Raw genomic sequence first — 22,956 nt, 5'->3', positions numbered from 1 at the left:
CCGTTAAGCAGAAAGAGAAATGTGATTCATACTTTATCTTATCGTAAACATCGAATATGTAGTACGGAATGCATCAACGAAGAACTCGCGTTCCTTAAGAAAACTTTGATGAAAAACGGCTACCCAGACCGGTTCATAGATAAAAATATGAATAGAAGTAGCGCCAACAGGAAACCTAGTTATTCAGTGCCGAGGAAAAACCTTTATATAAGTCTGGAATTTAAAGGTGATCGAACATCAGACGTTATTAAAAATCGTTTAACAACAACGATAAAAAGGACATTTAATGCTGCTAAACTACGAATCACCTTCACGACCAAGATCTTATTTTCTGTATCCATCAAAGATAAGCTTCCGCGTCTGGTCGCCTCTATGTGCATCTACCGGTTCACCTGCTCTTGTGGAGCAAGGTACATCGGCCGTAGCCAGCGCTCGCTTTCAACTCGGATACGAGAACATATCCGAGTTTGAATTCATTCAGTATTGTTTGTTTGAATCTTCCCATCGATGTGTTAGGACTGCAACCGGTCAGTCTGTAATTGGCATATGTGCATACTGTGCGTATTGCCTCAATATAGCCTTAATTCACAAGCATGGTAAGCAGAGATGGACATCAACTCTGAGATGCAGGTACATCCAGCTGACGAGTCCCAAATAGGACGAAACGCGCGTCCTGGATTCCACTGCTAGCCACTATCCATCTTTGATATCCCAGTTTGGTTCCACAAAGGTGAAAAGAAAGTAGTTAAGAGCTCTATACTTGAACACCTAGTCGACTGTAATCATTATACGGACCCACAGTCTGATTTTAAGGTTGTTTATATGGTTCATTCAAATCTACCCAGATTTCTTCGGATTAAACTCTTAAAAATAGCCGAAGCTCTTACCATCCATGAGCTCAAACCAGAACTATGCGTACAAAAGAAGTGCGTCTTATCATTATCGTTACCATGGCCTTAATATTATTATTAGTATCATTCTATTATTATTATTATTACTCCATTCCCCCTTTACTTATATTTTATATTCTCATTATTTTATTCATGAATACTCATCAGATCATCTTATTTATTTTACACTTCTGTGACCTTTAATTATTGTATCCAAAACATTTTATTCATTCTAATCATCTTATTATAATCTTGGTTATTAGTGTTCACATTTCCTGACGGAATTAGTACTTTAATAAAACATTTTCATATATATACGATTGTACAGCTTGATAAAAAATTCGTTGAAAAGAGATCCCTTCGCTGAACTCCGATCGATAAATCACTGCTCTCTAATTGGTGGTATTATCACGTTATACATAAAACAGGACATCTAGGCCACAAGTTTTAACAAAATGATTAAGCAATACATTATATCTTAATACTTTACGCAAATATTTCTGTCTTTTAAACTTCATCCCAATTGTACATTTTTCATTACTGATTGTTAGGTAAATGATTTTTGTTGTGATCTGTGATTCTGATTTCCCTGATTGCGATACACTTTACAGTTGATTATCATTCACAAATGCTACATGCTTCTTTGTCATACCGTGTTCTCAACTTCATTATTTTTAATCTACTATGTCTACTAATAAACCGACTATACATATTTTTAGTGTTGGCATCTAAATATTTTTCCGTAGAATATAATGCAAGAAAATTTGTGTACATATCGTGTTTAAAGACAATATTTCATGATTATAAATTTATTGATTATGTGAGCTTAGTAAACACGTAAACACACAGTGACCACAAGTAACATTTGTATCAATGTTTGTCGTTTATTCCACTGTTACTTCTGAACTCTTGTCATGTGTACCACAGTTTTTCTGCTTGTTATATTTTTTTTTTACCTACTACTGTTTAGTCCACTAAAAACTCTCCAACACGAATTCTGTAGATAACCCTAAATCTCAAGTATCTTAAGCCTACGAAGATTTTATAGGCTTGAGTATTTTTCTGCATTTGCTTTTAAGTATATGGAATGGCAGTTAACATATGTCTCATGAGGTGAATATCTGTTCTATTTTTATATGTCAAATATTTCATTATTACTTTAGTATTTTAGTAATAAGCACACAAACTGTACAATTCTGCTGGTTTCTAATATCTGACTTCATTAGTCATTGTAGTTGTGTTTCGTAAAGTTGTGGTGGATCCCAGCAAAAGAGCCTACTCAAGATATAACAATACGCAAAGTTATCAATAGTATACCAAAAAGTAATAACACTACAAACCTAAGCGTATGTTTATGAGTAGCGCAAAAGGTAACAAATCACAGTTGAAATATAAAAAAGGTATATTGAGCAACAAAACGGTAACAGTTGTTATGAAATGAATGTTACTTGTAAGCTGCTCTCTGAGATAACAACCACAAATAAGTTCAATTGAATAACAAAGGCTCCTCTGCACGTGATGGCACTAACAGCAAAATGAAGAAGTTTAAATCTGGTAGTATTCTTTAGTAATGAACCGGGCTGAAGCTCCAACATAGTGTGGAAAGGCCAGAAAGGATGTTATCATACTATTATAATCTTCAATCAAAGGCTGTGGCCAATGAAGCAGAAGAATGGATGGCTTGGTTTGAGTTTACACTTTAAGAATCACGGTAGTGTAGTGTACATTATATATAACCAAACAACTATTTGTTTCTTTACCATTGATACAAGGAAACAATAGATATTGAGTATCAATGTAGTTACGTATAAAGTGTGACAAATAGGGAAGATATGTGACCTTTATTTTGTTTTTACAAAACATCACTGAATATACATGTCACAATAAAGGTTTATTCCGTTTTACAAAATCTACTTCTATCTCAGTACTATAAAGGTGTGATTTCATTAAAAAAATAAGATAATAGTTTCTCATTGACAATATAACATCAGGAATGTTTAAATATTGCAATAAATGTATTTAAAAATTATTACAGAAATATAAATATAACAGTTGGTAAAACCAAATAAAATGTTAGTCTTTTGGACAAATGTATGTTTAATGTTTTCATAAACAGTTAGAACATAAAGAAATCTGGTTAGGAAGAGCATCACGACAAGGACAAAAACGAGAAAATACATCAGACCCATTAGAGGTTCCTGAGGCAGTACAGTCAAACCATTCATGATTAGCTTGAAATACACATGATCTTGTTGCATTGTCCCAATAAGGTGCCATTGAACTAGTTTTGTAGGTAATATTAGGACAAGAAACACCCAAATACTGAAGGTTCAGTCGATGATTAACACTTGGAAAGTGTTCTGGAGAACAGCGAAACGTATAAAGATAAGACAAGTTTGGCGAAGGCGTAGAGTGAATAGAACGATAATAAATGTAACCATTCTGTATTTGTTGATGTTGCGTGTTGTTACGAATAGAGTAAGCAGAAATATTGGAAGGCAGTAATAATGTATGTTCTGAAGTTCCCAGATTCATACACACATCTGCACAAGATTTACCACGAGACCCCAAAACTATCTTTAAACTTGATTCTGGAGGCCATGAAACAGAAGTGCCAGGGACATCTAGGTTGTTAAATGTAGAAGGCGCGTCAGCTTTTGCTATCAGCATTGGAGACTGGATCAAGTTTTTGTAAAAGGGTGTGGCGCAGATATTTTGGCGTGTCAAATAAGCATTTAGACGTTCAATTAAACCCCATGGAGTAAATTCGTGTGGACGATAACTTCCACTCTGAAAATCAATAAACAGTTGGTAGTTAAATATTCAGAGGGAATGAATAGTTCAGTTGTTCAAATATACTGATGCAATGTCTCTTAACTGAAAGGTTTAGTATTTTATGATTACCTAATCTCAAATGTTACAATCTCATCTGTGTTCAAGTGTTTCTTTAGTTGTTTTTTCTATTAGTGTTTTACTACTATTATATCACATAACTATGGCTATTTAATTTTTAACAATTGGAAATCCCTCATAACTGTTTGATTACTTAGAGTTACTAATAAATCACTTTCTAGAGTAATATTAATAGCAAATATATAAAAATTCAAGAACAATAGTGAAATCGTACTTTAATTGTTGTCAGAATACGTTTAGCAGTTTCGCGTATTTGTGTTTCATTACCCATATCAATCAAATAAGAATATGGTTCACTGATATGATTTTCAATATACGGATGTTGACTAGTAAGCTGAAGAGATAAAAGGAAAATAATACAAAAGAGTAGTAAATATTCAATGATATTTGGTTAAATTTATCACTTTTCAAAGTAGACTGACATGAATTGTAAGCAAAGATGGATAGTGGCTAGCAGTAGAATCCAGAACGCGCGTTTCGTCCTATTTGGGACTCGTAAGACGGATGCGCCTGCATCTCAGAGTTGATTTTCACTCTGGGACTTGGTGCTTGTGAATTAAGGCTATATCGAGGCAATACTCACAGTATGCACATATGCCAATTACAGACTGACCAGTTGCTGTCCTAACACATCGATGGGAAGATTCAAACAAAAAATACTAAGTGACAGGAATGTTGTAAAATGATTTATTATTGAAGAATTAAATAGAAACTTTAAAAGTTTATAATAAATCTTAAATAAAAATTAAATTGCAAAAAAAACGGAAAAGAAAAAACACTTTCACATCGTTGTATGCACGTGTAGTTTAAAGTTGCTACAATTGAATTAATGATGATCGTTATTGAAAATGTTACTGAAGATACCATGTGTATTGTAGTTTGACAACACTTTACCAATAACACCTTCCTTAATCGAATTGCGCCCATCCAGTAAAATCAAAAGTCAGGAGAGAGGAGGTTGGAAGATATATATTTTTAATGGGTTATCAATATATCAAGAAGTGATTGATCTAATCTGGATAATGATCGTAGGAGATGTTGCGCACGCCGTTCTAAAACGTGATCTGGTGTGGATGCATGACCGAGCGCCTTCAGCTAAATAAGTTCATTAAAACTAATGTGGTCAACATCCAATGTCGAACACTTACAGAGCTATTGATTTTGGGGATTTATTTACAGCTACATTACCATGCTAATGAATTTAATAAATATATATAAACAAATAATATTGTAATTACAAACCAATATCAGGATAACCTGAGAGAATAAATTTTATAAATTCAAATGATTAATTTAACCTTCCCAAATAGACGTTATTAATACTTAGATAAGTCAAATATTTGAATGAACAATGAGCTTTGAAGAAAGTGTATAGAGAATATTTATTCTATGATAAAGAAATCGAATATATGCCAATTCAGAACAGACATTTACTTTTTAACTGCCCGATAACTGAACGCCAACTAGATTGGAGGATGTTGACAACGCGCTCAACAGTTTTGTGGCCCTGAGTCTGATTCCAACTAAGCCGTATGTTGATCACTATCGAAATATACATGACGCCAATCCTAATATATATTAATCATCCAATTGAATCGCCTTTGTGAATAATGGAATTAAATAAGTCAAATACGAGAGTGAAGTTTTGAATACATATGTTTTGTACACTCATTGATCTGTACAAACAATCAGAGGGACGAAGTGAAAGAAGAGAAGAGAAAAGAGAGAAGCCAAATTGTGCGCGGTGGAGAAGGCATGTAAACCAACTCAATTTGATTAAGCATTAATCGATATTTATAGTCAGACTAAAATAGTTTACAGACATGTGATGAATAGGATAAAAAGTGCACACGCATACGCTTACATAAAAACAGACAAGGTTGATAAGCTAATAAGTGACATGGTCAAAATGTGACTCAAGAAGAATGAATAGATTGTCCTGTTCGAAAACTAGAATAAGCTATATGGACTTAATATAGCACTACAAGTTTATTATACTTAATGTGGAAGAAAATTTGGCATTTTGGTTATTAATGATTATCATAAAGCAAAATTGTTTTCCATTTGTTCAACAAATAGAATCTACGATATTGTATTCAAATATGATACAATCGACAGTTGCAATAAATAGAAATGTATTGAAGAAAATACGGATGGAGACAATTGACTATCTCACTAAAATCTGATAACCATACAGTAAGCAGTTAATTTGCAAATTATCAATCAATTGTCACAATCTAGAAAGTACAAAATAATGATCGAAACATACTGGAAATGACCATTAGGGACATGGAAGGATGAGAGGTTCAGCTGAGATTTCGGGTTTGAATTAGTGAACTACCAATGTCAAGGTAGTGCATACATTTTTAATATGACCTTACTTTGATCTAATTCTTTAGACTGTGTAGAAATGATTTTTATTTAAAACAATATGAATTGTGCATTCAGAGTACATGAAAGAAGTGGGTTTTTTAGATGATGCTTTGTGATATAAGTTTCGAATGTGTTGTTTTCAATACAGTCATAAGAGACTTATCATTTCTGTGAGTGGAACATTTGTAAAGAGCGAAGCAACATGCAGTGAGATAAAATTTTGCCGTCTACATTGATATTCATAATTGAATCAAGGAAATCGAGTGAATTAATAATGCTATCGATATTTCGATTTAACATTGATGAATCTCTCATAGCATGTGTTCATCCTATGTGGATTGTCTCAATATAACCACCAAATCTAGAGCATTTTTAAGCAGAGATAGACAGTAGTTAGTAGTGATAAATTGATAAATTCCAGTCTTGAAGATTGATGGAAAGATTTAAACGACCGATACAAATGAACTGAAATTAATCCCATAGAACAAGTCAGTGCATATCTGGATTCAGTGTGTAAGTGAATAGCGTCCTGGCGTTTAAAGTAAAAGGTATTCAATTCGAATTCTGAAATGAACATCAACTCTGGAATCCAGGTGGACCCAACTGACAAGTCCCGAATAGGATGAAACACACATTCTGAATTATTTTAGAAGCCACCACCCATTCCTACTTATTAATATCTTTGATGTTAGCTTCATGTTGGCAGCATTAGTTTAGTTAACACAATCTGCTTATTTTATGAAACTAACAATCGTTTATTCGTCGACTAAATTATCAAACTCTCTAGATAGATATTTTAGTTCTGTCTTAGATAACAAGGATTAAATTTACATTAGTTCAGTCGATTGTTCAACATTGTATCAAAGCTACTTAGATAACTAATGATAACATGGAACTCTATTGTGTTATGTATGTATCAACTGGTGAAAGTCAAAAGCCTCTTAATCACGAGTATTATCTTTCACAGAAGTGACTTAATTTGACTGTTAGGGAGGGTAGTTAAAATGATTAAAATATATTTCAAGACTTATTTTGTACAAGCTTGAATTTAAACACTTTCCAAATAAATTGTCCATATTATATATATATCATGTATATTATCAGTTTTTGCTACAACAAAGCTTTTCTCTATTTATTGGTTACTGAATTTTAACTTTATTAATTCATTACTTTAATTCCATAGCAATAGAAAATACATTTATTCGAAATTGTCATATGCTTGTCTAGTTCTTTGATATGTGAACGTCAGTTTGAATCGCCGTTAAAGTGATGGCTTTTACCAATGATATTTTATCTTTTGTTATGCAAACAGAATGAGAATTAAATAAATAAGCGTTTCATGGTTGTACAGTTGATCATACAAATAAGACTCTGAATCAATGATTTGACCACTACACCTCGATATATTATACTATTAACAGATTCCTGAAATCTGTTAGAAAGAAAATTGATTGTTTTCTGGCAAGCGTCGTTGTTTTGAATAGCGAACGTGAATAGTATAAAGTTAATTCACTGTAGAAAGATCATTTTGAAGCATTAATTCGTAATTTTAACTAAATTCCTACACAAGTGAACGAGTTTCTTGAATCATCTTAATCAAAGCTCGAATAAACATCTGATTGACACCATTAGTGAATTAGATATTTATGTTATATTGATGAAATATTCGGAGATTTTTAGCGAACTGTATAATTTGAAGACTGGGATAATCAGTGATCATGCATTTGGAAATCACCTCTAGTTACACAGTCAACTTACCATTCATGTATCACGTCGAGACAATTCGATTATGAGTACGTATTGTATAATACTTGTGAATCTTAACGTACTCCATTTCAATTTGTTCACCCATTTTCATTTGTATTACACGTCGTTTGGTTTAGCATGTATTCGAATACAGCATTTCGTGAAGTTTGAAGAGTGTTCCAGTGAATTATTTAAGCGTGCTTCGATTAGGGTCTGGTCAGTAGTTAAACATACAAACTATTCTCTACTTTTATCTCCGTAGTAACACTGGAACGTCAGTTTTGTGATCATGATAAGCATAAATATCATAGCCGTCCAAACACATTACTGAACCTAAAATGTACTCACTCCATATCGCCACTGCATATGAACAATCACTGGGATATAGTAAAGGTTTGAAACAACGAGTTATTCGATATCTACAGTTTAGAGGGACTAATAAAGAAGTCGAAATGAGCTTGCTGAGACGTCATATTCCCGAATTGTTGAAAACAAATGAGTGATGAGACATTGAACGAGATTGACATTATTTGTTTTGGCTCTCATTACCTTCAGATCTGTCTCATCTGTGGCGTCATCATCAGCACTTACACAGCTACATGTACTTTAAATCAGAAAACAGCATAAAACGGCATGATAAGTCATATTCGCATTTAGCAAAACTAAAGTCTCTCCGAATAAAGATAAAGTGACCATCGGAAGCAACATTGTCATGAATTGCTAACACAAGGATAGTCAGTGAGGAAAGGAAGAATACAGATTATTACGAGTGAACAGCGAAACCAAAATACTGCAATAATTGGGTAAATGGACAAGACTAGTGTCTGACTATTGAACACAAACGACACTACTGACTACTGCATCACGAACTCATCCTGGTTAAATATCTAACGATGTTAATCACGAAATTAAAAAAATATCAATAAACCTTTGAAGTAAAATTTTTCCTTACTGATGTGGTATATCGTATTGAAAATCAGCGAGCCAAGAAGAAGATGAAGCCTAACCTGTCTCTATTATATTTGATTTCAGATACACCTTCCTAGTAAAGATAATCCTGTGCTTCTGAAAGTATATTCTTCATATTTATTTCATCATAATTTATTATTGCTGTCGTCCGGATAATATTTTCTCCCACTCTTATGAACAAACAGGGTTACATGTTTACAATATGAATAAACAAAGTGGTTCTGGAAACAATACAACTGATGTATACAAGCTGTAACTTTTCATGGAAAGATAAGACAATAATTTAGTTAATTGTCCGTAACGTGATATAGATAAAATTTTTGCTAGCATATTGTAAAAATACTATTTAAAAAAAAATTAAACCTACACCTCGCGAAGTGGGCTTATCAGCAAAAAATGTATGACTGCTTCTGCTGTGAGGCGGATTAAAACGAGGATTAAGAAAAATAAGACCATTAGCGATTGCTTCTAAAGGTGCAGGACCTTCGTAAGGAAATCCCAATCCAATCATAATCTACAATATATTTTAGAAAATATTCTATTAGTTGACATTACAGTGGTTTATGTTATAATAGAAACAAAAATAAATATAAAATTCCATTACAAATAACCAATTAAAACTCATCTCTCAACAACTTCAAAGTTACAACTTAACTCTACACCTGAGTTGATTTCACCTAAATAGATCTCCACTCACTAAAAATATCATATGAAAATGTATCATTATGACATCATAAAAGTACAGTTTGTTCCATATGAAATCAGTCACATTAAGCTGTCAGATAATAATGTTTCACATAATTTTAGTTCACTCTTTATAGTGAATAGATAACTAAAGGAAATAAACTAGGAAGATACAACTGAAAACATGACATTTTATACATACAAACTACCAAATATGAATGATTGATGTCTTATCCAGGAGTACAATTTGACACAAACTTAGCGAAGAATACGACACAATCACATCAACGTCGACTATTTTCATCCATCATAAATTTTAGGCTGTGATAAAGAGGACAACACCTTGATCGAAACTTGATCAAGAGTTGACTATCGAAATTTAAATTAATGACCACGCGAACATAATGTGAGGCAAACTCATAGATTACTTACTTACTAACAAATCAGTTATCAAGATAATTGTTAGAAAATCACACGTTTTATATCATTAATAATTATATAGGTTGCAGTAGTCAACGATGACAACCATTCTGCTTATTTCTGTAGTTTTAGCATCCTCAGTTAGTTAATAGATGAATAAGTCTGACCTTCATGGATATTTTAACTGTAAGACGGATTCCAACTGGACTAAGAAATAAGATATCAAAATATTAGATTTGTGAAACGTCTGCCTCCAAATAAAGTAGTTAACACGTATTTCCAGATCGTTGAACTTGAAGGTCAGTATTATGGGAATAAAGAACAGAGTAAACTTTACCTTTCATTCAAAACCTTTTGTTACATGGGTAAGACGGTTTACTAATTCATTGGATCCATTATCACTATTTCGGTAACGTTAATAAATAGTATTCACATTCGAAAAAATGATAGGTGACAATGTGAATGGATAATTGGAGAACTTAGAGAAGGATTGAACCTTGTGAGTATAACTAAAATCAATTGTCGCTTGTCTTAATTCTCCAGTGACGAAGTACTGTCATTAAAGTTATCTTCACTCTGTTTATCAGTTGAATCCCTATGAGAAAGAATTTATATGGGTCAAATACAGTGTTCACTGCTAATATTTGACTGATCACTTAAGAAATAAACAATGCTAATGACTATTTATGATGAAGTGCAAGTTCGTCAGCTATGTACTTTCAAATCTATCGTTATTCTTTTTGAACATTATTTATTGTTTAATACTTTTAAACAAACTGCGGCCTATGCTCCTCCACGAGGGGTAACAGGCGTAAGTAAGTTTTAAACAAACATATAAACTGTGTCAGATTATCAATTGGGTTCTGAATCAGTTCAATGATAATACATTGAAAGAAATTATTCTCTTATTTTTAACAAGACAATTCAAAATCAACGAAAATCTACATAAGCAGCTTACTTGAGCTTTTGACATTAACTCTAAATATGGTTGACCATATTGTATTTGATGTATATGTACAAATTTTGGTAAGTTCTCAACTTTATCCAACACATTCCCATGTATTTCAAAGTAATCCGACAAAATTCGCAAATAATTTGTTTTATCCTAAAAAAGAAAAAGATTTTCACGTCAATTTGAAGAGACGGGAAATACATATTAAATATAAATAAATTACAGACAGTCAAACCACGTCTTTTCACTTAAATCAACGATTATGAAATATATGTATATTTCATCTCCATTAAGCGGTAATGTCCATTTGCATTGATCTAATACGTAATATGTCACGATGTTTGGCCGCTAATTGGTGTATACGAGGATAAAGAAAAGGACCAGTGAATTCAAACAGTTTGGCATTTCTCACTTTTGTAACTGTTTATTTTGAAGATTATATTTGGCTCTTGTTCTTTTGTAATTGGATTCTTTAGTTTGCAAAGTTTTAATTGATCAGACACTGTTGGGCTTTGAATGACACTTAATACTACTGACCTAGCAGATTTGGTTGTATTTCCTCATGTTTTTATATAAGGTAAAATGATATATTTATTAGTTTTGATAGTTTGTATTCTACTTGGTGATGGATTGAATGAAAAGACTGCTGTGACATTGAATACGTAGTCGTTTATTCGGAACATTGCCATTAAGCATCTCCTGAGAAATATGTTTTCCATCAAGCATTTCTGTTTACCTCTTCTTACAGTAGATGTATTTGCTTCTTCTTTGATGGAACTTAAAACATTCATAAGCATCTATTGATTTGAAATGCATGAGGAACTACCATTACTTCACCATCACAAGAAATAAGACTACGTTATTTTCATTCGCCCTCAAATAAACAACTAATTACAATAGGAAATAATGTAACTGATAATTAAGCTCAATTGTTGAGTCATACAATGTATCTAATGGACCGATGTTATGATGAAGAAACAAGGAGTAATTTGACTGACTAAGAGCCCTATATTAAGTAATATTGACTTAAATACTGATAATTATTTCTTATTACTTTGAGGTCAAAGATTCTACAAACATAAAATGAAGCCAATGTATTACTCGAAATATAATTTACTATTCTGTTACTTTTATTTCATTCTCAAGGACCCAAAGGGATGAAATTAACTTATGAATAATGTACTGAGATGAAATAAACATTCAAAAATGGATTCACCTAGTTCTCTGAAGATTTTATACAGCCTAATATTTTGCAGCACTTCATTAGACGTGACCTTTGGAGACAAACAAGTCATGTGTGAAGCATTTGAGGATTAATGACATCGGAGTGGGGATCATATAATATAACAAACTGTCTGATGCTAAAAATATTGATCATGGAGTTTTGACTCAGTGATTCACAGGTATCATGCTTGTTATGAAAGTTGAATTAAGTTGCTTTTATTATAAGTCAAGGGCATATCATACTGGAAGAAAATCAATGTTCTAATGACTTCTAGTTTGCGATAGTTCACTAGGTGATTTTAGGTTATAGTAAGAATTACCTTTCAATTTTTACCAAATATATACAAAACTACTTACGTAGACAGAAAAATAAATATTTCTAAATAGACCCTGATAGGGCTGTTTTTGAAAGCGAATTCTAATATGTAAGTAATCTCAACTTAATTGGCTGTTTAATGTGTAAACAACCAACAACCAGGTGAAGATGTCCAAATAGTTACTGCTCTTTTTTGTTACAGAAATAATTGTCGTCTTTTATAAGTATTACATCAAGGAAGTGTCAGGGAATACATGATAGTGTTTTCATCAGGCCGAGAGATTATAGGTTTCTTGTCTACCATCTACTACCCCTTTTTGCATGACTATCATATCATTTTAAAAGTGTAATCCAAGAGTCAAATGTATCTTAAACAATGAAGCTAAAGATATTAACAAAGTATCGTTTTCTGAAGCTTGATTTTTTGCAAAGGAAGAACTCGTTAAGTATTTGAAAGTTTAATGAATTGAAACATTTTACCACAGTAAGCAAGGATGGATAGTGGCTAGAAGTGGAATCCAGGACACACGTTTCGTCCTATTTGGGACTCGTCAGCTAGATGCACTTGCATCTCAAAGTTAATGTTCACTCTGAGACTCGAACCCAGTAACTTTCGCTTCAAACTCCATCGCGTTATCCACTCAGCTACTGAGTCTTGATAGTCACTTGCTTGTGCAATGGGGTGAAGTTTAAATTCCATTAGTATTGTCTGTGTGAATATTCCCATTGATGTTTAGGACTGAAACTGGTCAGTCTGTAATTGGTATATGTGCATACTGTGCGTATTGCCTCGATATAGCCTTAATTCACAAGTATCAACTCTGAGATGCAGTTACATCCATCTGACGATTCCCAAATAGAACGAAACGCGCATCCTGGATTCCACTGCTAGCCACTATCCATCTTTGCTTACAATGCTTGTGAATTTAGGCTATATCGAGGCAATACGCACAGTACGCACATATGCCAATTAGACTGACCAGTTGCAGTTCTAACCAACAGTGGGAAGATTCAAACAAACAATACTAATTGAGTTTTACCACAGTATTTTGAAACAACAGTTGAAGAGAAAAGTTTACTTAAGAAATATATCAGCAAACTGATAGTTTATTACCAACAACCTGCAAATGACATGAAGATAAGTTTATGAAAATATTGTACTTTTAGTATTATGAACTACCAAAAAGTTAAAAATGTACATCATTCATTCGAACTGAATAGCAGAAAACAGCTATGCCCTGAATTAATTATTTATAGGTTACAATCACGAATATTTTGTTCAGGACTTCGCAATCCAATAATTGTATAGTTTAGTCAACGTAATCAAAATGTCCACAATGTGAATCACTTATTATGTCTAACTGTGATAAAAACTTTTATGCTGTAATTCATTAATCTGCAAGTTATTGTCATGAGATTTCAGATAAAAATAACCAAATATAGTCATCCGTTAAAAGTTTTGATAAATGGGAAAGTGAAGACGTAATTATTTGTTACTTTCTTAAATGAAACATTTATTCATATTTTGATTGTGTACCCTAAAGGAAATAGATTACAATTGATTACAGTACAATAGGTTTATTTCCTTCTAAGTCCCGAAATTAATATCACTTTATTTCCTTTGACTGGTTTCAAAAAATATTGATAAATATGAATAAATTTCACTGTGCTACTGACTATTCGAAAGCAAATGAACTTAAATTATCCTTAAAAAGAAAAAAAATTTACAATGCACTATGAGAATTTTATTATCTAACCAACCGTACAAATTAACTACGATTGTTAAATTGAAAACTTCCTTTCCACATATATGACTCTTTTCCATAGACAAGAGCCATAGGCCTAGACAATGATTGATTAGATTTAGATTTAAAGGGGAAGATTTCCGTAACAAAACCGAGAAATGTATTATCCGGTGAATGAGCTGAAAATTAAAAAAAACAATCTGTTACAATAAGATTACAACAACAATATACATTATATGCATAAAAGATGTTGCTTTGACATATAGGATGAAGCTAGTTAAGTGAAGAAATGTTATCACTAAACTCTTACAATCATATTTACCATTAATTTTTATGAATTATAGTCTGGAATAAAAAAGAGAAAAGAGTTGTTTCATATTTTTCACTATCTGGTATGACTTGAGTACGTCCACACTGAACTGTATAGTCATCAAACCGGATAATAACAATATATGATGACCATCATTTTGAATGATCCAAGTTTGAAAAATAAAAGACTATTAATTTTAATTAAAAGCGTGAGTCAATTGAAGCTAGAACACCAGGGAAAACCTGGAAGCATTGTACGGCCGTTTCGTCCTATTGCGAGACTCCTCAGAAGTGCGCATCCACGACCTCGCCTCGCGAGATTCGAACCCAGGACGTACCAGTCTCGCGCCAGAGCACTTAACCGATAGACCACTGAGCCGGCACCCGATGGTGTTTATATCTAACTCCAACCTATCCACGCTTTCAACTATGAAAATACTAAATCTCCACAAAAACCCCTTCCATTAATTTTAAAACAAAATATTTTATTTTCCCTTAAGTGTTTAGTATTTTATAGGCTTCAATAATTGATTTCCAGTGTGTTTCTCTCGCTCTATTCATCTGATTTGACGAGTTCATAATCTCACTGCTGTAAAGTCATTACTAATCGATGATGAAACATTCAACTATAGATTATCAACGTTTCGCCTGGCAATCTGGTCCAAGCTTCCTTGAAAATAGATTACCAACGTTCCAACAACATCAAATCTCTTTAATCTTATCTTTAGATAGGTATTTCACTAATTATTTGCTTTATTGATTTCATTCATTAAATTATTTGTTAAGAATGAAATAAAATTTATTTATTTATTTATTTACATTAATATTTAAACCATAAATTGTACTGGAAATATGAAGGGCACTCAGAAAAGTGAAGATAAATAAAATGTTACTAAATCGAGCTCAAATGTAACAGAATATGCAATTAGTTTTTAATGAATACAATTACATCAGTTGTTCAGTGATGTAGTAGTAGTAGATTTATTTCAGTTTAAAACAGTCTTGTGCATTTAGTTGTGAGTAGTAGAGAATCTAATTTTTTAAAACGTTTCTCACATTCAGACGTTACAATAGGAATCTGGATAAATTCGTTAGTTCATTGCACTGTTAAACTTCATAACAGGGAAGTAAAGTATATATTGTATAACAAAATAGAAAACCCTAACTATACAAAACACATTTATTATCAATGTACTGATATTTTCGGTTAATAAAGCTTTTGTTGAACATATAATACTAATTAAATATCAGTATTTTAAATGAAGCCAAGAAGTTAATTGACCTAACGATGCTATCATAGAATAATAACAGTATAGAATGTTTTAAATATTGAAACTTTTCTTTATTTTTTTCACGATTTCGACTTCCCTTTTAACAGATGAACTGACGTTTTGAATTATCAATCATAATCATGCTCTTGATAATAATCCAGTACAATGCTGCTTCTCTATATTGACTACTTTGAGATAACTAAATAACAGTGCTTGTAAGGAGGTATTTTCGAAGTTTCCTAACAATTGACAAGCTTAGTTGTACAAGGATATTAACTCTTAAAAAATAAAAACTATCATTCTTATTAGTATCGACGCTCTTGTTCATCTAGGATTGTGTTCACTGAGATCAAGAAATATCTGGTTAATGTCAATCATGTTTGTTTTTTGTGGCATTAGTTACTTGCAAAACGATTATTTCGGTATCAAAAATCCTAAGAAAAAATCTGTATTCTGTTTCACTTCCACTATTACACGATAGGCCAACGTAGCATCTACAATTGAGATCTGAACTTAATATGATCTGAGTATATATTTATATGACAGGAAAACCATAAAAGTGAAACAGGGTCCGTTACTCGGTGATATCAATTATAATTGGTCTGTTTTAGTAAATCCTGAAAACGGTATGAACCAAACAGAAAAGGCTAATCTACAGTGGTAGGGAAAGTACATGTCATAGAGAACAATATTCGACAATAAGCCTGAAGCTGTCTCAAATAAAATGAAGATACATACCTGTAGTAAATCACTATGGCAAAAAGGAGCGAGGTGTAATTCATTCGACATCTTTATTAACAAACACATGACCATATTAATATAATGGAATTCAACTACACCACCTATCCATAAATTATGGTAAGCAGAGATGGATAGTGGCTAGAAGTGGAATCCAGGACACGCGTTTCGTCCTATTTGGGACTCGTCGGCTGGATGTACCTGCATCTCAGAGTTGATGTTCACTCTGGGACTCGAACCCAGTACCCTCGCTTCAAACGCCATTGCGTTATCCACTCAGCCACTGAGTTCTGATAGCTACTTGCTTGTGCGATGGGGTGAAGTTTACTGAATGAATTTATCCATAAATTAGTTTAACGTTATTCTGGGGCTTAAAGCATTTTCGATAAAACATTATTAAACTATAAGTGTGGAGGTTTCCTGAGATCTCTGATTGTTACTCAAATCAAAAAGTGAATTAAATTAAAATTGTAAACGAATGGATACCGGATCAGTGATCTAAAGACTAAGCTCCCACTCCAAGACTTGAAAGCCCTGGATTCTATCTCCTAAAGAGTATTCGATGAGCACTGCTAAGAACACCCGTGTTAGGACAAAGTAACCGTCTAGTGCTTCCTGGTCATCAATGATTGTCTAACTCATACTGCTTCACAATCTCAACAATTATTGTAGTGAACAGAACACTGGTTGGGGACAATCGGATGTATATAAGCAGAAATTACAGACTATCTTAGTAAATTCTGAAAACCATACAATGGACAGTCAATTTGCAAATTAACAACTAATAGTCTCGATCTTCACTGTTTCTTCTCTAATTCCATTGTTCGTGCATTTTCATACCGATTGCGCTTCGTTTCAGTTCTTTCCTCATCGGTCTTCTGCCAAAATACATTCTATGTCTGACCAACACCATATACTACTTATATGGATATAAGTAGACCACACCACATTATGAAATTAAACTCAAAATTAGCATTTAAATATTAACGTGACAGAAAAAAACGTAAGAAACGGCGGATAACTTACGAAAAAATGTATAAAATTGTTGTAAATTTAGATGCAATCCACCCCACGTTTCTTCTTTCCGATTATATTGAGCTTCTGTTCCAAATGTATCCAATATACGAAATTTGCATAATGGCGTACTTAATTATGAGAAAAAGTAATAAAAAGAATGCTTCTTCAGTGTTTTGTTGTATAATGACGTTTCTATTGTTTGTCTAATAAATTATTTCATGATTCTAAGATGTAGAAAATTTGTTACACAGAACAATGGTTTTGAAAGTATTTCATTGTCTCAGCAATTTATTTAAAAGGATTTAACTACACTTAGTATTGCTTGTTTGAATCCTCCCATTGATGTTAAGGATTGCAACTGGTCAGTCTGTAATTGGCATACGTGCATACTGTGCGTATTGCCTCGATATAGTCTTAATTCACAAGCATGGTAAGCAAAGATGGATAGTGGCTAGCAGTGGAATCCAGGACACGCGTTTCGTTCTATAGCGGACTCGTCAGATGGATGTACCTGCATCTCAGAGTTTATGTTCACTCTGATACTCGAACCCAGTAACTTTCGCTTCAACTCGGCCACTGAGTCTTGATAGCTACTTGCTTGTGCAATGGGGTGAAGTTTAAATTGACTTAGTATTGTTTGTTTGAATCTTCCCATCGATGTGTTAGGACTGAAACTGGTCAGTCTCTTATTAGCATATGTTCATACTGTGCATATTGCCTCGATATAGCCTTAATTCACAAGCATCAACTTTGAGATGCAGTTACATCCATCTGACGATTCCCAAATAGAACGAAACGCGCATCCTGGATTCCACTGCTAGCCACTATCTATCTTTGCTTATAAGGATTTAACTGTATTTGAAAACAGTGTTATTATGATAAAAACATAATATTATAAAAATCTATAAAAATAAAGTTCAAGAACTTACCGGATTTGTGTGGGACTTAATCGTTTAAATCCTGTAATATCTGTGTATATTAAATCGTACTCATTACTTTTCATCAGACATGGTATATGATTTGAATATGAAAGAAGCCTGTTAGTTGTCATAAAAAAACAAGGTGAAAAAGTCAACTAACTCTTGTTTTTTACAAAAATAAAATGCCAACTATGTAAATAAAAAATAAAGCCGATGTTAAGCAACCATCAGTTGAACTGACATCGAGTCGCCGTTATTATCGAATGTCAGAAATAAACATTCACAATACTGCATACTGGATTAATTTTATAGTCAGAATAACCATTATTGTGTACAATATGTCGACATTTATGGATGTATATATGTACGAGGATGTTCAGTTAGCTTATCCCTACTTAACTCGACTCTGTATTTGTGAGTCACTTTTGTGATAAATTATTCGTTTTTTAGTAATCAGTCATCTGAATCATAGCAAAAATTCAAGGTTAAACTTTTAGAATAAAGATAAATGGAGAAGGTAAATATTTATTTCCCATTAATTTTACATTATAACTCTACTTAGGGTACTAGTGATTGTCAAACGAGGCTTAGAGCTACCAATCGCAATCATGATTCGTCCAATCTCATATTTGAGTCACAGTGTCTGGCTATAAAAACTTTAGATGGTTACCTACTTTTTGGTACACCATTCAATGATAAACATCATCTCAGGATTTCTCCGTAGACATATTTGGATACAGTTTGAAGTCAGTATTTAAATTCACGTTAAAAAGTATAAATTCGGTCAGTCCATCTAAGGTAAAGTCTGCAATTTGCCTAGTTTGCTCGGGTTTACTAATCTCGAGTTATATTTAGGCACCAAATTGTTATGAGCGTTACTATTATTCATAATTTGTTATATTAGACAGACGGATTCTTCTATATTTAGCACAAAATGATCTCTTTTAGACTGAGATAGTCATCCATCCAGAATGTCAAATGGGGTTAGCTTAAAATAGAAGACTCTCCTTAATACGTCGGTCAGTTCTAATGATAATGTCAGATCACTGTTGTTACTAACCTCTGAAGTGAAGTCATCAGGTCATGCTGCATTTACTTGTCTAGATCCAACTATGAGTTTTCGAACTTATGTAAAAGTTAGGAAGGCTGTTTGAGAATATTGCACAAGTGAAAAATAGCTGAAGCTCAGGTGAAATGTTAATGAAGGAGCTATGACCATTGTTATTGGTGCTGAGAGCAAATCATGGTTCGATTTTTTTCTGGATATAGTTCAACTAATTCCTTATTTCACGGTATTTGTTCCTTTCAAGAGCGTTACCTATTGATATAACATTTTATCTCTTTTATTTTCATCTACCACTAATGTTTACAACTAATCGTACAGTACATACAAATATTCAAGCATATCATATAGGTCAAGGGTGTTCCTATGTATATGTGAATAAGCGAGTTGTTTATGGTTTTTCGATCAGGTAAGATGTGATTTTCTTCGAAATAAAAAGTCTAGGGTAATTATCTGATTTTCTGTAATACTGAGTACATAAGGATGAACCGCTTCAGCTACTCACTGCTTACTATAGTTGGAGAAAATTTTGCGAATTATCTGAAGATATTTGAAACCGATTTGATGGCTTATGGGATTGGCATTCATAACTAATTCTCACGCAGTAGGCGCTAGACTTCCAGATCAACAAGCTGGATTCCGTAAGGAACGGTCATGCACAGACCTAATTGCGACACTACGGATCATCGTTGAACAATCAATTGAATGGAACTCGTCATTATATACCAATCTCATTGACTATGAGAAGGCGTTTGAAAGTGTGGATAGGAGAGCCTTATGGAGCCTTCTTCGACACCATGGTGTGAGTAGCTGAGAAAATCGTCAGCCTTATCATACGGAATTCATACGACGGACTACAGTGCAAAGTGGTGGATGGAGGACAGCTAACAGATGCATTCCAAATGTAAACCGGTGTCGGACAAGTCTGCTTACTCCACCTTTTCTCTTTCTTCTGGCAATAGACTGGATTATGAAGACCCCTACATCTGACGGGAGGCACAGAATACAATGGACAGGTTGAATGCAACTAGATGATATGCACTTCACAGATCACCTACCTCTTCTATCCCATACACATCAACAAATACAGGTGAAGACAACTAGTGTGGCAGCAGCCTCTGTATCAGTAGGCCTCAACATATACAAATTAAAAAGCAAGATCCTCAAATATAACACAGAGATCACCAACCAAGCCAATCACACTTGATCGAGAAACTCTGGAAGAGGTGTTAACTTTCACGTTCTTAGGCGGTATCATCGATGAACAAGGAGGATCTGATGCCGACGTGAAGGCAAGGATTGGTAAAGCAAGGACCGCATTCCTACAATTGAACATCATATGGAACTCAACCAATTTCAAAGTCACCATCTTCAACACGAACGTCAAGATAGTCAGTTCTGTACGGAACCGAAACTTCGAGAACTACTACAACCATCGTCAAGAAGGTAAAAGTAGTTACAAACAGTTGTTTACGCAAAATACTCAACATTCACTGGCCGGATACCATTACCAACAGTCTACTGTGGGAGAGAACAAACTAGCTTCCAGCTGAAGAGGAAATTAGGAAGGGACATTGGAAGTGGATAGGACATACATTGAGGAAGTCACCAAACTGCATGACGAGGCATTCCCTAGCTTGGAATCCAGAAGAGAAGCGGAAAAGAGGAAGGCCAAAAAACACATTACTCCTGGAAACAGAACGAGGGGTAGCAGGCGTAAGTAAAGTAAAAAAAACTATTTCTAACCTTATTTGTAGTTTTGGTTCACTAACCGCTTTTTTATAATGAACGTAGGGAAAAACTGTCTAATAATAGGCAAATAAAATATTGCTTTAATAAGCCTTATTTTACCGATTTAGAGTTACTCTTTATTCAAATAATTCGATATCATTAAATGTAAAAGATCGAAAAAAAGATAGTAGACGTTAGTCATTACCTGACTATAATATCCACCAAACCCCCTCTAATATTAATCAACATATGCTCACTAGTAACTGGCTTCAAGAGGGATTTCCTGAAGTTCTAGTGAGAAGCAGTGACCAGTGGAGTTCAATCAGGTCTGTTGTGAGATAGTAACTCACTGAATGCAATGCTGGCTCAGTCGTCTAGAGGTTAGGCGTTCGCGCGCGGGACCGATAGGTCCTGGGTTCTAATCTCGCGAAGCGGGATCATGGATGTGTACTGCTGACGTGTCCCACAATAAAACGAAGCGGCCGTCTAGTGCTTCCAGGTTTTTCCATGGTGGTCTACCTTCAATTGACCCATGATCTCACCTATTAAAATTACCATGATATCCGTAAAACCTCTTCTGATAATAATTAGTTTGTTAATATCTCAGCTACTTTAAAAGACCTTTGACCTTTGTCTTGAAATGTTATCTATAAATGATATTGGCAAACAACAAACTTGATACCTATACTTAGAAAGTACTTATGATTAGCATTTTATCAATTAATCGATAGGTTAATTGTTCAATTCGGTATTATTCAAGAAATATATTTATATTGAGTGTAGTAAGCGTTATGATTCTGACACAAATTGTAATACGAATTCATGAGATACATACGAAAAGATGTAATCTCAAAGGTCTTTGCACTGATAACACTTCATTTTCTACATATAATCTATCACTGATATCAATAGAAATTTTGTGTATACCTTAAAAATTTTTTATAAATGTCGGATTTATTAAATCAAATTATTCGATAAATCTATTCTCAGGCATAGAAATTTATTTTCTAATATTCGGTAATACATTAGCATAAATATTTTGATAAAATGAATAAGTATTTTCAGAGTTGAAATCATGAGTCAATTAAAACTAGGCCACCATCGAGAACCTGGAAGCACTGGACGGCCGTTTCGTCTTATTATGGGACTCCTCAGCAGTGTGCATCCACGATCCCGCACTCGCGAGATTCGAACCCAGGGCCTACCAGTCTCGAGCCAGAGCACTTAACCGATAGACCACTGAGCCGGTCGGCATCCAACGGTGGTAATGTCGCGCGTTTCGTTCCATAGGGGACTCGTCAGATGGATGTACCTGCATCTCAGAGTTGATGTTCACTCTGATACTCGAACCCAGTAACTTTCGCTTCAAACTCCATCGCGTTATCAACTCGGCCACTGAGTCTTGATAGCTACTTGCTTGTGCAATGGGGTGAAGTTTAAATTCCATTAGTATTGTCTGTGTGAATATTCCCATTGATGTTTAGGACTGAAACTGGTCAGTCTGTAATTGGCATATGTGCATACTGTGCGTATTGCCTCGATATAGTCTTAATTCAAAAGCATTTTAAGCAAAGATGGATAATGGCTAGCATTGGAATCCAGGATGCGCGTTTCGTTCTATTTGGGAATCGTCAGATGGATGTAACTGCATCTCAGAGTTGATGCTTGTGAATTA

At 33.8% G+C, this 22,956-nt stretch overlaps 1 protein-coding gene and 1 non-coding gene across 2 annotated transcripts; both read right to left on the bottom strand.

Moving 5' to 3' along the window:
- Nucleotides 1–2,996: 2,996 nt before the first annotated feature.
- Nucleotides 2,997–11,744, bottom strand: Smp_144260 (putative alpha-mannoside beta-1,6-n-acetylglucosaminyltransferase; the record flags this gene model as incomplete). The annotated part of the gene is made up of 5 exons (XM_018795099.1): nucleotides 2,997–3,680; nucleotides 4,018–4,137; nucleotides 9,259–9,405; nucleotides 10,954–11,100; nucleotides 11,694–11,744. The coding sequence occupies 5 exons, from the start codon at nucleotides 11,742–11,744 to the stop codon at nucleotides 2,997–2,999; spliced, it is 1,149 nt and encodes a 382-aa protein (XP_018649445.1).
- A 5,026-nt stretch (nucleotides 11,745–16,770) lies between these two features.
- On the bottom strand, nucleotides 16,771–16,836 carry Smp_tRNA_01823_Gln_TTG.1.1. Its single transcript has one exon. It is a non-coding gene (tRNA).
- Nucleotides 16,837–22,956: the final 6,120 nt, after the last annotated feature.

Source organism: Schistosoma mansoni, chromosome 1 (genome assembly GCF_000237925.1).
Source record: "Schistosoma mansoni strain Puerto Rico chromosome 1, complete genome".
NCBI classification, from domain to species: Eukaryota; Metazoa; Platyhelminthes; class Trematoda; order Strigeidida; family Schistosomatidae; genus Schistosoma; species Schistosoma mansoni.
Note: the sequence above shows the minus strand (reverse complement) of the source record. Positions and strands in the feature narration are given on the sequence as shown.